The 13,290-nt window shown below is 43.5% G+C and overlaps 1 protein-coding gene across 4 annotated transcripts in view; it reads left to right on the plus strand.

Annotated features, from left to right (window-relative positions):
- znf800b (zinc finger protein 800b) overlaps nt 1-13,290 on the plus strand; it is a 41,406-nt gene that overhangs the window by 23,478 nt on the left and 4,638 nt on the right. For all 4 annotated transcript variants that reach the window (XM_079654168.1, XM_079654166.1, XM_079654167.1 and 1 more), the window contains exons 4-11: nt 568-663; nt 2,711-2,854; nt 6,690-6,864; nt 7,840-8,023; nt 8,114-8,276; nt 8,703-9,067; nt 10,162-11,301; nt 12,460-12,569. In XM_079654168.1, coding sequence (XP_079510294.1) covers nt 568-663; nt 2,711-2,854; nt 6,690-6,864; nt 7,840-8,023; nt 8,114-8,276; nt 8,703-9,067; nt 10,162-11,301; nt 12,460-12,561 — 2,369 coding nt within the window. In that variant the 3' untranslated portion in view covers nt 12,562-12,569. The remainder of the gene's footprint in view (nt 1-567; nt 664-2,710; nt 2,855-6,689; nt 6,865-7,839; nt 8,024-8,113; nt 8,277-8,702; nt 9,068-10,161; nt 11,302-12,459; nt 12,570-13,290) is intronic.

Genomic DNA, 13,290 nt, shown 5'->3' on the forward strand with positions numbered 1-13,290 from the left:
CAATTGTTTGGACCTATTAGTAAAAAAAAAACACTGTAACAGGATCCCCTCCATTCAAAAATGTGAATCGTAGAATGATGATTGGCTGAATATTTTTCAAATACACTTAAATTCATTTCATGCTGGTTCATATTCCCGATTAGTTTTAGCTGATACACCCAAGCTGTTGGACTAAGCACAAAAACAATTGGTGTGTGTGTGTGTGTGTGTGTGTGTGTGTGTGTGTGTGTGTGTGTGTGTGTGTGTGTGTGTGTGTGTGTGTGTGTGTGTGTGTGTGTGTGTGTGTGTGTGTGTGTGTGTGTGTGTGTGTGTGTGTGTGTGTGTGTGTGTGTGTGTGTGTGTGTGTGTGTGTGTGTGTGTGTGTGTGTGTGTGTGATGAGGTCAGAGTGAACCACTGTCTCATTCAGACCTCATTGCCTGACAGTGATTGTGTGTAGCCTTTAACCACACTGCAATATACCCTCTGTGTCGTAGCAGGTGATGGAGTGTTTCTCTGAGTCTGTCTCACTGATGTAATTACATGCTGTATTTGATCAAATACATCCCCCCCCCCCCCTCTCTCTCCAGGCCTGTGTGCGGAGCCCGGAGATCCTCCTCTGCTCCAGCAGCCTCTGCAGACCTCCAAGTCAGGGATCCAGCAGATAATTGAATGCTTCCGTTCAGGTTTGTGTGTTTGTTTATGGCGCGGGCACAGTGCAAATGTTTTTCCAGATGGCAGAATTACACGTCCTGTGTCTTTATGTCTTGCAATATATATAAAAAATGAACCACCAAGAAAATGAGTAAGAAAAAGAATGTGTTTAATGTAGACCAATTTCGAATAGAGTATAATTGTAGCAGTCTGTCTCTTTCCGCGAGGGAGCGTTTAAGAATGTAAAATAGTGGAAGTACTTTGCATTAACTGCAGCTCAACTCCAGGTGACTCAATGCTACTCATGTGTGAGTGAAATACCAAACAGAGAACAATACACGATACCACTCAGACAAAAGTGCTCTATTTGTTGCTTCAAATATGAGTCACATCTCCAACAAAGGTCTGAAAACATTTACGTGGACAAACTGAATGGAAATTGAACGTGTGAGTCAGACGGCGATGACGGAAAACGTGGAGCTGATGACAGCGGTGACGCAAAAGTGGCACAAAGCAATCGTCATGGCAGTCCTTTTTTTAAATGTCACAGCGGTTCTGTAGTGACGGGGCCAATTGACACCACAGGAAGGAGAGAAAATTAGCACCAGCCAAATGCTGCTAAAATATGAAAATCACATCACTGAGCAGCCAAAAAAAGCAATCATCATCTGTAGAGCGACCGATGAAGCTTAAATATTCACTGGCAAAACGGTCAATTTGTACATGCTGGATTTCAGCCTACAGTTTTCTTCTGTTTTCTCAGATCATATAAGATTACATTATGCCCAGAGTTTACAGACCTTTTTCTCGTTCATATTTAAGCTGTACCAACTAGAATTTACAACTTAAAAGGCTTGTTGTATTGAAGTGTTTCGATGTTCAGTGCACTTTAAACGCCAGCTGAAGACACATCTTTTTAGATTAGCTTTTTATTAGCACCCCCCCCCCCCCCCCCCCTTTAAATGTTATTTTATTCTTTATTATTTACCTACCGTTATAATAGGCGCTTTCACACCAAGTACTTTGCCGTACTTAGTTCCCCGTACTTAGTTCATCAGAACTCTTTAGTTCTCATGAACTAAGTACAGACCGCGTTCACACCGGAATAAGTTCCCTGAGGGAGGATTAGGCAAATGAAGCCGCTGACGTCACTCCTTCTTCTTCTGCTTTGGGGTTTACTGGCAGGCCGCAAACAACTTCACAGCGTACACTGCCACCCGAAGTCCCCGGAGTTGGGGACTGGCTTCAGTAGAAGCGGTCCGAGTAAATCGCCATAACGCCGACACCTCCTCATCTCCACCGCTCCCATGTTTTCTTTTGTGTTACCATAAGTTATTCTCTCTCCGTTGGTGCACTGGACTAATGCTAATAATGCTAATGCCAGCAAATAAAATGGCGGCTTCACAAAAAGTTTTGGGAGTTTTACGGGGCGTGGTTTGCAATCCGCCCAGCCAATCAGAAATGGGAACCTTTTTCTCCCATGAAAGAGAGCAGGGACTGAAAAGGGGGTGGAAAGGTTCTCATGAACTCATTTTAGTTCCGGATGTTTTTGGTGTGAACGCAACATTTCAAGAACTATCGGAACTATACTGGGAAAAGTACTGCGGTGTGAAAGCGCCTATTGTTTTATTTATTTTATAGGTCTTAATCTTTTTATTTGTATTTCTGTTGTACCTATATGTTCACTTTGTTTTATGGGGTTTTATATTTCATATTGTTGCATCGACTCGGTTCAGGCTTGTGTCTTATCTGTCAGAGAGAAACCATTATTTATTTTACTTTATTTGTATTATCATACATTTGACCTCCTTGTGTCTATTAACCTGATAAAATGTTATATTTTGCTGCATGTACTGTTTAAAAGTTCTTAACAAATAATCTGAGGGGAATTTCTTGTTGTTTGTTTTTAACTTGTGATGTGTCGCCATTTTGTAAAGCACTTTGAGCTGCATGTGTTGTATGAAAAGTGCTATTTTAATAAGTGCTTTATTATTATTATTATTATTATTATTACAGACATCTTTCAAACAACTACATGACTAAACGTTTAAACTAATTTCCTTTGGCTTTGGCTTGCAGGCACGAGCCAGCTGAGACACATGCTGCTGCGGGAGGTGGACACCATCTTTGAGTGTAAACTGTGTCGCAGTCTGTTCAGAGGCCTGCCCAACCTCATCACACACAAAGAGTACTACTGCCTGTCACGGATGCCCGAGCCCGACGGTTAGTGACGCAACACGTCAGCATGCACAACCTGCACACACACACACACACACACACACACACATACACACACACACACACACACACACACACACACACACACACACACACACACACACACACACACACACACACACACACACACACACACACACACACAAAGGTCCCCTATTATACTCTCTTTCATCAATATATTATAGGTCTCAGATATATACAAAACATGTCTCTGCAATGATCTGTTTTGGCTGAAACACCAAACAGATCATTGCAGCATTACCCATAATCCCCTCTGTTTCAGCCCTGTTTCCAAAGTGCTGATTCTCTGTCTGTTGCTTTAGATGAAAATAAGGAGCCCCTCCCCACGCCCCTCTGAGAGATATTTGGTTAGAAAGAACTCAATGGTGCTCTCGAGAAGATTCAGGTGATAAGGGGGGGGGGGGGGGGGGTTACCTTGGTTGGTGATTGGCTAATGGTTACACAAGCCCAAAAATCGTTATGACATCATAAAGTGGCCAAAATCTGATCAGCTCATTTTCAGACAGGTTTTTATAGAAATGGATCAGGACAAAAAGAGAGACATGTTCGACAGCAACATGTTCGATCCATCAATAATTTCCCTCACGTGGAGGTTCTCCTCTGGTATCTAAGGAAATCCACTTTGAGCTGGCAGCATTTGTGTTATAAACTTCTCATTAGCACCAGTTCTCTGTTCTCTGCTGCTCAGAAGTGGAAGGAAACCATGGAGCCTCGGAGACTTTTTTTTTTAATTCAACTCACCTCTAAAAGGGAAATCAATCTCAACACATATTATGCACAGTTAAATCCACTATCGTTGAAGTAAGAAAATAACTTCATTAATCTCCTTTCCATCTGCTTCTGGTCTTAATTCACTTGTTTGTTACCAGAGGCAGAAAGTGTATCGTATTGTTATTTTGATGAATGTAGTAATTGGTGTCTGTTTTTCTCTGTTGAGACGCTGGGCACTCATTGTTCAGATACTGAATAAACAAAATGCTTTTTTCTTTTAAAACCCGCAATCTTTCCCCATCCTCTCTGACAGCGGACCTTTACAGCCTCCAGTGATGATTTGTGGTGCGAGTGCCCTTAAATTGAAACCCATTCTCCATCCTCTCTTTATCTACTGGTGTAAATAATGGTATGAAGTAAACTTGCACATTTAGCAAAAGAAAAACATCCACATAAAGGAGGCTTTAGAGAGGCAGAATAATTGCATTCAATTTAAAAGCCCTGCATGGATAAGATTATGTTCCAAACAAAAAGTGCACAAACAGGAAGTGTGTGAGACCCTCGTCTACTGAGAACACAAACAGAGTCACACAAACCTATTCACATGCTGCCTTTCAGTAGCACACAAGAGAATCAAAGAGATGAGGTGTATGGTCTTTGGGAGAGCATGTGGTCTTTTCCAAATATGGGCTTTTATCTGATGCCACAGTGATGCACACGCCTCACTCATCTCCTCAGCAGGATGATTTGCTAACCATTAGATGACTCCTTTCTAGGGCTGCTCGATTAGGGCAAAACATCATAAGCTCAATTATTTGGGTCAATATTTGTAATTGCGATTTAATAAATGCGATTATTCATTGACTTTGAAAACATCCATTTATTGTACTTTAAAACAAATACAAATAACAATTTGAACTTTTTAACTGTTGAATTATACGTTCAGGGTAATCAACTGAAAAACCAATATAAAATAAAATTAATTATACATTCATGTCTACAAACATGTTTCAGTGCACTGTCACAACCTGAAAACTCCTAACACATATACCGGTAGTCAACATTTTGGTAAAACATATTCAACATATTCCACTCACTCTACTGGGTCAATAATTGATATCACGATTATTAAAAACGATTATTCATTTACTTTGAAAACATCCATTTATTGTACTTTAAAACATACAAATAACAATTTGAACTTTTTAACTGTTGAATTATACGTTCAGGGTAATCAACCGAAAAACCAATACAAAATAAAATAAATTGTACATTCATGTTTACATTTAAATAAATAATATCAAAAATAATAAATACCAATAAACGAGATCAACAAACATGTTGCAGTGCACTGTCACAACCTGAAAACTCCTTCACATTTTGGTAAAACATATTCAACATATTCCACTCACTCCACTGGGTCAATAATTGATATCACGATTATTAAAAACGATTATCCATTTACTTTGAAAACATCAATTTATTGGAGAAAAAACATTTGAACAGTATGTTTTTAACCCTAAACTTGAAGTATAATTCAACTGAAAAAAAAAAGTATTAAAAAAGAAAAGTAATTATAATAATAATAATAATAAAGAAATAGTGGTTTTTTTCGATTACGTTGTTTCCGTAATCGTTGCAAGCCATAATCGTAATCGCGATTCAAAATATGATTAATTGAGCAGCCCTCCTTTCCACTAATTCATACATTTCCATTCTGGTTTGTTATCTACTTCTGCTACTTTATGCTATCAAGACTACGGGTACATTTTAAAAGCTGCAATAAGGAAACATGGCTTGTCTCCTTTTTTTCTTTTTCTCGATAGAAATCTATTATTTAGTTTAGCTTTCTTTCTGTAAAACCAGAGTTTGGTATGTACAGATTAAGTTTCCAAATGTTACACTGGGACATCCACTAAGTACAAACTGACTCAGGTGGTGACATTCTTCTTTAGCTAGTCGTAAAAGCTATCACATTCATAGCTATGTACTTCATTCCCCTATAGACTAACAGCTAGTAAGACGTCGCTCAATTTCCATGAGGTTTGTTAAACAGTAACCGACTAAAATGCTATGGCAAGCTCACACCTGTTCAATTGTATCTGCAAAAAACATTAGCTCATGTTGCTAACGTTAGCTACCATTGTCTGAAGCTCCACGCGCTGCAGCCTTGTTCACTAGGTTTGTGGAAAAAAGCAAAGCACACTGTGTGTACTTCAGAGAGCCTGGGAAATTCAAGCACCCAATGATACGTGAGTCGAGGGATGGTTATCGTTTGAAATCCGGTTCTGCTTATCGATTCCGGTTCTTATCGATTCCCCGTTTCGATTCCAAAATTGTAAAAGAAAGAGGTCAAACGTTTAGATAACAAAACATTTCTTTATTCTTTTAAGCTCTAACTCACATTTTTACAAATAAAAAATATACATGCAATACAAATGTATCGCACAATAGCTGTGCTTTATTTTAACTGAGCTATGCCTGTGGCAAGCTATTAGCAGGCATTACACTGTGCCCTGTCTTTTTCTTTTTTAGTGTAGTGGAGCATCACTTCAGAGCGTTTACCGCGACCCATCTTTGGTGTTATGAAGTGACTGAGCTCGTGAACTGTCTAAGGGAGGGCGGGGGGAGCCTCGCTGCGGGGCAACTGTGGACCTCTGTCGCCTGTCAGCGCAACTTACATGGTGCCGTTATTAAGGGCGGTGCCGGCCGTCAGCGTAACGAGCCGGCCATCAACGGCCCGCAGACGACCGGCCGTTCTGTGATTCTCCAGAACACACAGATGGCCAGTCCGCCCTTACCCTGGCTGTATTCCACCGGGTCACCACGGTGCAGACGGACCCGCTGGAATACAGGGTCTACCGCGTTTAGGAACCGTTAAGCAGAACCGAAATTGTGTATTTTGTATGGGTACCCGGTACACGGCATTTTCTTACCGAGTTTCGGTTCCCAACCCTAGTCGAGTCTGATATTGGTTTGGGACGCTCAAGGATGCTTGGGCCCACCTTATATTAACCTTAATCAATCTTTCCGTAACTATTATCTTTAATTCTTATTGATTTCTTTCATTTTGATTTATTAATTATAGGTCCGTCGGGTGACGACAAGCAGAGTGTGGCCATGAAGGAATTACTGGACGTCATTTACCCCCGAGCTCCAGACTACGTGGTCCGACTGGAGCCCATTCAGACTAGCAACAAGGCCGTGTTCCAGTACCTCACCACCGAGGAGGAGCTGGCTAGATTTCCATCGCAGACACCCAGGTAGGGGGCATGCTGATGCTTTTAAATTGACTTATTTTGTTAGCGGTTGTTTGGAAAATAGTGAATGTGCTCTTCCAATATCAGAGTAACATGCTAACAAAGGTATCAACTGTAGCTGTGTGCATGACAGGATGTGTGATTACCTAGAAGAGCATCAGGACTGTTTGAGGCATATGATAGCTATGTGATTAACATGATGATTCAGCCTCTATGGAGAGAGACATATGACAAGCATGCTCATTTCTGACGTGGAGCTAATCTGAAGTAAACATTGAATACTGCTTTCTATTCCTCCATCTTGTGACTGTGTAACTCCCTCTCTTGGATATCAGCATGCGAAGGACACTGTTCAGGAACTAGTTGATGCTCTGTGTGTGATGACTACTTCCATTCTGGAGAGGATCACAGATACATGGATCCTGAGATTGAGTTATTGAGAAAAAGTCAGGATTTTGAGAAAAAGTGAGATATTTGAGATTTTTAGAAAAAGTCAGAATTTTGAGAAAAAGTCAGTTTTTTTAGAAAAACACAGAATTTTGAAAAAAAGTCAGAATTATTATTTTTTATTTTTTGAAAGACAGCATTTTGAGATTTTTAGAGAAAGTCCAGATTTTTTGAGAACGTCCGAATTTAGAGAAAAGTCCGAATTTTGAGATTTTTAGAGAATGTCCGAATTTTTAGAGATAGTTATAATTTTGAGGAAAAGTCATAATTTTAAGAAATTTGAGAAAAAGTCATAATTTTGAGAGAAAGTCAGATTTTGTTCAGGAACTAGTTGATGCTCTGTATGTGATGACTACTTCCATTCTTCAGAGGATCACAAATACATGGATCCTGATTATTGAAGCTCAAGCCGGTGACGAGTGATATCTTCTTAACAGCGGTTTACAGAGGATTCATATGGTTGCTGTCTTCAAATCTAATTTTAGGAGAGCTTCTCTTGTCTCTGACGGTTTGTCTCGATCTCCTTCACAGTGCTAGAGAGAGTCCGGTAGCGTGGGAGGGAGAGCAGGGGGAGGGGGCCGACAACAGCCAGGCGAGCCAGCCGGAGAGCCACAGCAGCCCGGGACACACTCAGGATAAGAAGAAGTGGGAGGGGGAGGAGGAGGCCAAAGAAGAGCTGCCGCCACCACCCGAAGACGAGGGCTCCACCAGCGGGGTAAGTGACCCGAGAAACACCTGCTGTGTCCTCATACGCTCGATCACGATGTTTCTCACACTTCGTTCCTCTTCGCCCCCCCCCGACCAGGTGGACGATGTGACCATCTCCTGCTGCCTGTGCGGTCAGGACTTCAACTCGCGCCGCAGCATCCGGCGTCACTGTCGCAAAATGCACCAGAGCAAACTGGACGAGCTCCGGAAGTTCACCGAGACACGGACTGTTCCCACCAGCCTGCTCTCCATGGTGAAAGGTGAGAGGTTAAATACAGCCTGCCCCAAAACATGCTAAAAAGGTTGAAAATTGTGAATGATTGTGATTGAGAGTCCAGGTAATTATGATAAGAAATGTTTTACAAACCCACCATACGGTCATAACAAATACGTGCAATGATAACACTTTTCCCAACATTTTTACAAAAATCAAATGATAATAATGATGTTTTCTTGCGTTGGTGGAAACTATATTGTCAAGACAAGCAATATTAAACTCGTCAGTGTTGCATGCTCATTGGATGCAGAGACATTTCAATGTGTTGTAAATAACTAATGAAAAGAAATACATGTGTTCAATGCTCAATATCTCATTATGGGGACAACAAATATTTAGCTTAGTTATTTCTTTCTTAGAGTTTCAAGATAAACATAAGGATGAATAATGATTGTTGTTGTTGCTTCAGGTCGGCCGAGGACTCTCAGCACACCGACCGGAAAGTCCTGTCCTGTCTGCATGAAAACCTTCGCCACCAAAGCCAACGTGCGGCGTCACTTCGACGAGGTGCACCGCGGCCTGCGGAGGGATAACATCACGCCCAACATAGCATCTCGCCCCGGACAGCCCCTCAATCTGGAGGCCACCCCCCCCAGGAAGAGCAACAACTCCTCTCCGACTCGTAGCAGCAGCTCCAAGTCGACCCCAGTGACCTCTAAAACTCCGCCTCCCAGCCAAACCCAGTCCAAAGCTCCGAGCACGCCCCCCGCCTCGTCACAGGCGGCCCCTTCCTCCAGCCGCTGCACGCTCTGCAAGAGGAACTACAGCTCTCAGGTTAGTTTGTCAGCGTTCAGTTAGTGTGCTCCGAACATCTGGAACAAACTAGAAACCTGCAGGTCCGCTGCAACTCTGACTACTTTTAAATCCAGGCTGAAGACTTTGCTTTTTGCCGCTGCTTTTAATTGACATATCTCACACTGCACTGTAGCTTTTATTCATGTGCCTTTGTCATTCATGTTTTATTGTCTTTGCTTTTAAATTAGTGTTTTGAAATGCCATTTTAGAATATGTTTCTGCTGCACTATTTCTTCATGCTGTCATTGTCTTTTTTGTAAAGCACTTTGAATGACCTTAGGCGCGTTCACACCGCAGTACTTTTCCCACAAAGGTTCATGAGAACTCTCTAGTTCTGATGAACTAAGTACAGATCGCGTTCACACCGGAATAAGTCCCTGAGGGTGGATTAGGCAAATGAAGCCGCTGACGTCGCTTCTTCTTCTTCTGCTTTGGGTTTACTGGCAGGCCGCAAACAACTTCACGGTGTATACTGCCACTCGGAGTCCCCGGCCGGAAGTCCCCGGAGTTAGGGACCGGCTTCCGAGTAAATCGCCAGAACGCCGACACCTCCTCATCTCCACCGCTCCCATGTTTTATTTTGTGTTGCCATAAGTTAGTATCTGCGTTTGTGCGCTGGGCTAATGCTAATAATGCTAATGCAAGGATAATAAAATGGTGGCTTCACAAAACTTTTTGGGAGTTTGACGGGGCGTGGTTTGCATTCCGCCCAGCCAATCAGACACAGGAACCTTTTTCTCCCACGAAAGTCCCTGCTCTCTAGCTGGGACTGAAAAGGGGGTAAAAAAGGTTCTGATGAACTAATTTTAGTTCCGGCTCTTTTTGGTGTGAACGCGACATTTCGGAACTATATCGGACCTAAACTGGGAAAAGCACTGCGGTGTGAACGCGCCTCTTGTGTTGAAAGGTGCTATGTAGATAAACTTGCCTTACTCTCAGCTTTTCTAGATTTGAAAAAGTCTCCGTGCCGGGCATCTGTTCTAGTTGGTGCTATTTAACATCTTGCATTGGTTGGAATGTCTTCTCTAAAGGAGGAAGACGATGATTAATTATGATTTCTCTGTGCATTTCAGCTCATGTTGAAGAGACACATGCGCATCGTCCACAAAATATACAGCATGAAAAACGTTCGCTCTGCCCCGCCGCCCGCCCCCCCCGCTCCGACGGCCCCGCCTCCGAGCAGCAGCGCTACCTCCGCCACGAGCAACAACGTCAGGGTGAAAGAGGAAGCAGTAGAAGCCTCAGATGAAGAGGAGGAGGAGGAGGAAGAGGAGGAAGTGGACACTAGTCCGGCCCCGTCTCCTAGCGACAGCACCGTGACAGCTAAAGGTGTCCCTGTGGCGAACCACGCCATGAAAGTGAAGGAGGAGGCGCCGTCGAGCCCGAAGGTGGCGTCGTTATCCTCGTCATCCTCACGCGGCACCGGACCCTCCAAAACCCCCAAACTGTCGGTGGGCTTCGACTTCAAGCAGCTCTTCTGCAAACTGTGCAAGCGGCAGTTCAGCTCCCGGCAGAACCTCACGAAGCACATCGAGCTGCACACGGACGGCAACGAGATCTTCATCAAGTTCTACCGCTGCCCGCTCTGCCGCTACGAGTCGCGCCGCAAACGGGACGTCCTGCGCCACGTGACGGTGGTCCACAAGAAGTCCTCGGCGTACCTGGGCAAGATCATGCCCAAACTGGAGAGCCGGGCGGTGAAGAGGCAGGCCGAAGTGGTCCTGAACAGCGGGACCCCCAACAAGAGGATCGGCAGCAGCGGGGTCAAAGAGGAAGTGAACGGGCGCCCGGCGTCTTCCTCCCCCTCTTCCTCCCCTTCGCCTCCCATCACTCGCAAGCAGGAGGTCTCCACACCTGCGACAACCTCCTCCTCTTCATCGTCTTCCTCCTCGCACCCCGCCCCCGCCACTCGCAAACAACAGGAAGTGTCATCGCCGGCGTTAAGCCCCTCCCCTCCCCTCACCCGTAAGCAGGAGAGACAGCAGACCCACCAGCCTCGCCCCGTCAGCCCCCCGCTGACCCGCCGCAGTGAGAAACACTCACACCAACGCAGCTCCTACTCCAACAGCTCGCCCGGCAACCAGACGCCACACACCCGGCAACACGACAGCCAATCAGAGTGCAGCGGCTCGTCGTCCTCCACCGAAGTCAGAGTGACCAAGAACTTCTCCCTGCATGCCTGCGACCAGTGCGGGCGAGCCTTCGCCAAGAAGGTACTGGATTTAACATTTCTGATATACATGTTTTATGGAGTGAGGGATATTATTGGATTTTAAAAAGTGGATTTCTGTGGAAATGATCATCTGTATGAACTCCAGTGTGAGGAGTGGGTGAGAGGATTAGCATCACATTGAGTTTCTTCTAGGGATGTCCCGATCACCTTTTTTTGCTCCCGATCCGATTCCGATCATTTGATTTTGACAATTTGCCGATACCGATTTTTCCCGATCCGATCTTTATGCAATGCATTAAGAGAAAAAAAAGAAAAAAAGCATTCAAGTTGTCCCTTAAGGTTATTTTTTTTAATTTAAATTGGATATTCTATCCAACATGGATATAGCTTCTTTCTTTCACAGCAGCATTGGATCAGTTCAGTTGTGCAGCATTGGATCAAAACTAAATAAAGCTTTCAGTACTCGTTAGCTTACTGCTACAATTAGACACTGCGCCCTGCCCACTCTGTTGCCAGATTTGAGAGAAATAAGCAGGTCTATGAAAACAAGCCCCAAAGAAGCAACACATACATGATGTTGTGTCATTTGAAACCAAAACTAAGGCCTCAGGATGACTTTAAGACTTGAACATGGTCATTTTTGTTTTGTTACATTGAATACAACATTTTTTAAAAAGTATTTAAAAAAAAAAAAAAACAATATCCCCATCCCCGATTTTTTTCTCCCCATCTTTTGAAAATCACATGATCGGCTCCGATCCCCGATCACGTTATCGGATCGGGACATCTCTAATTTCTTCGTAAAGACACGGACAGCAGGGGTGGCTCTCTCAAAACTTAGATCAAGTGCTTTGAATATCTGTGAACTGAGTGTGAATCAATGTGTCTAAAAGTCTCCGTTTTAAAACACATGTTCTTGGTTTTCAGCTACACAGACGTGAGAGAGACTGGTTTTTTACTCTGATTTATTGATATATTGTTATGAAAATGTGTGTTTTGTTGAAGAGATGAGACATATTTGAAGATGCCTGAGGAAAACTAAAATGTTTCTAACTCAAAAACGTTAACTCTTAAATCAAAAATAATTATAACTGCAGTTGATATATCAAGATATGCTAAATACTGGCGGTTACAGCTGATAGTAAGTAGATATGTTATCTAGGTTAATGACTAAAATGACCTTTCCTGTGTTTGTCAGCTGTACCTGGAGTCTCACAAGCGAAGCCATCGTAACGCAGTGACGGCGGCGGCCAGCAGGAGGAAGGGAGTCAGCACCCGCTCCAAATCCCTGGTCTGGTGAAACACTCGGTGAGAAAACACTCTCCTCTTCCTCACGGCCCGTCCACACTACAGCTTCAAAAAAAAGCTTGCCGGCGGGCGTGTCTGAAGCTCGACCAACAACCAATCACATGAATCTCCCGCCCCTGACACACAAGCAGCGGTTTGATTGGCTAGAGCTTGTACTGGCATATGATTTGATTGGCTGACGCTTCCACCGAAAGCTTCAGAAGCTTCAAAAGCTGAACATTGCTCAACTTTTGCAGCCTGAAACGCCAGGAAAGCTCCGCTCTGCTACCCACAATTCAGTTTGGCGAAAAGCGAGGCAACGTGACGTCACCCCATTCAAAGTGGAAACCGTTTTTGAAGCTGTCGAAGCTGTAGTGTGGACGGGCCGCCACTGTCCTCTCATCCTCCTCTCAGTTTGCCTGGATTGCTTCCTGTCACGTTATGTCTCTCTTCTGCGTCTTCACAAAGCACAATGAGGTGCTGCTGCGTGGTTAAGCAACCAAGCAGAGGTGGAAGAAGTACTCAAATGATTCACTTCAGTCAAAGTAGCAATACTACAGTGTAGACATACTCAGTTACAAGTACAAGTGAAAAAGGTATTAGCATTACACATACTTTAAGTGCGAAGAGTAAAAGTACTTTTTATGCAAAATGGCCTTTTTAAGCACCAGATATTAAAATAAATACAAATAAATTATTGGTGCCTTTTTGTGTTCATCACTTTAATCTGGCACTTTGTAAT

The sequence above is a fragment of the Notothenia rossii genome (assembly GCF_949606895.1).
Source record: "Notothenia rossii genome assembly, chromosome: 10".
NCBI classification, from domain to species: domain Eukaryota; kingdom Metazoa; phylum Chordata; class Actinopteri; order Perciformes; family Nototheniidae; genus Notothenia; species Notothenia rossii.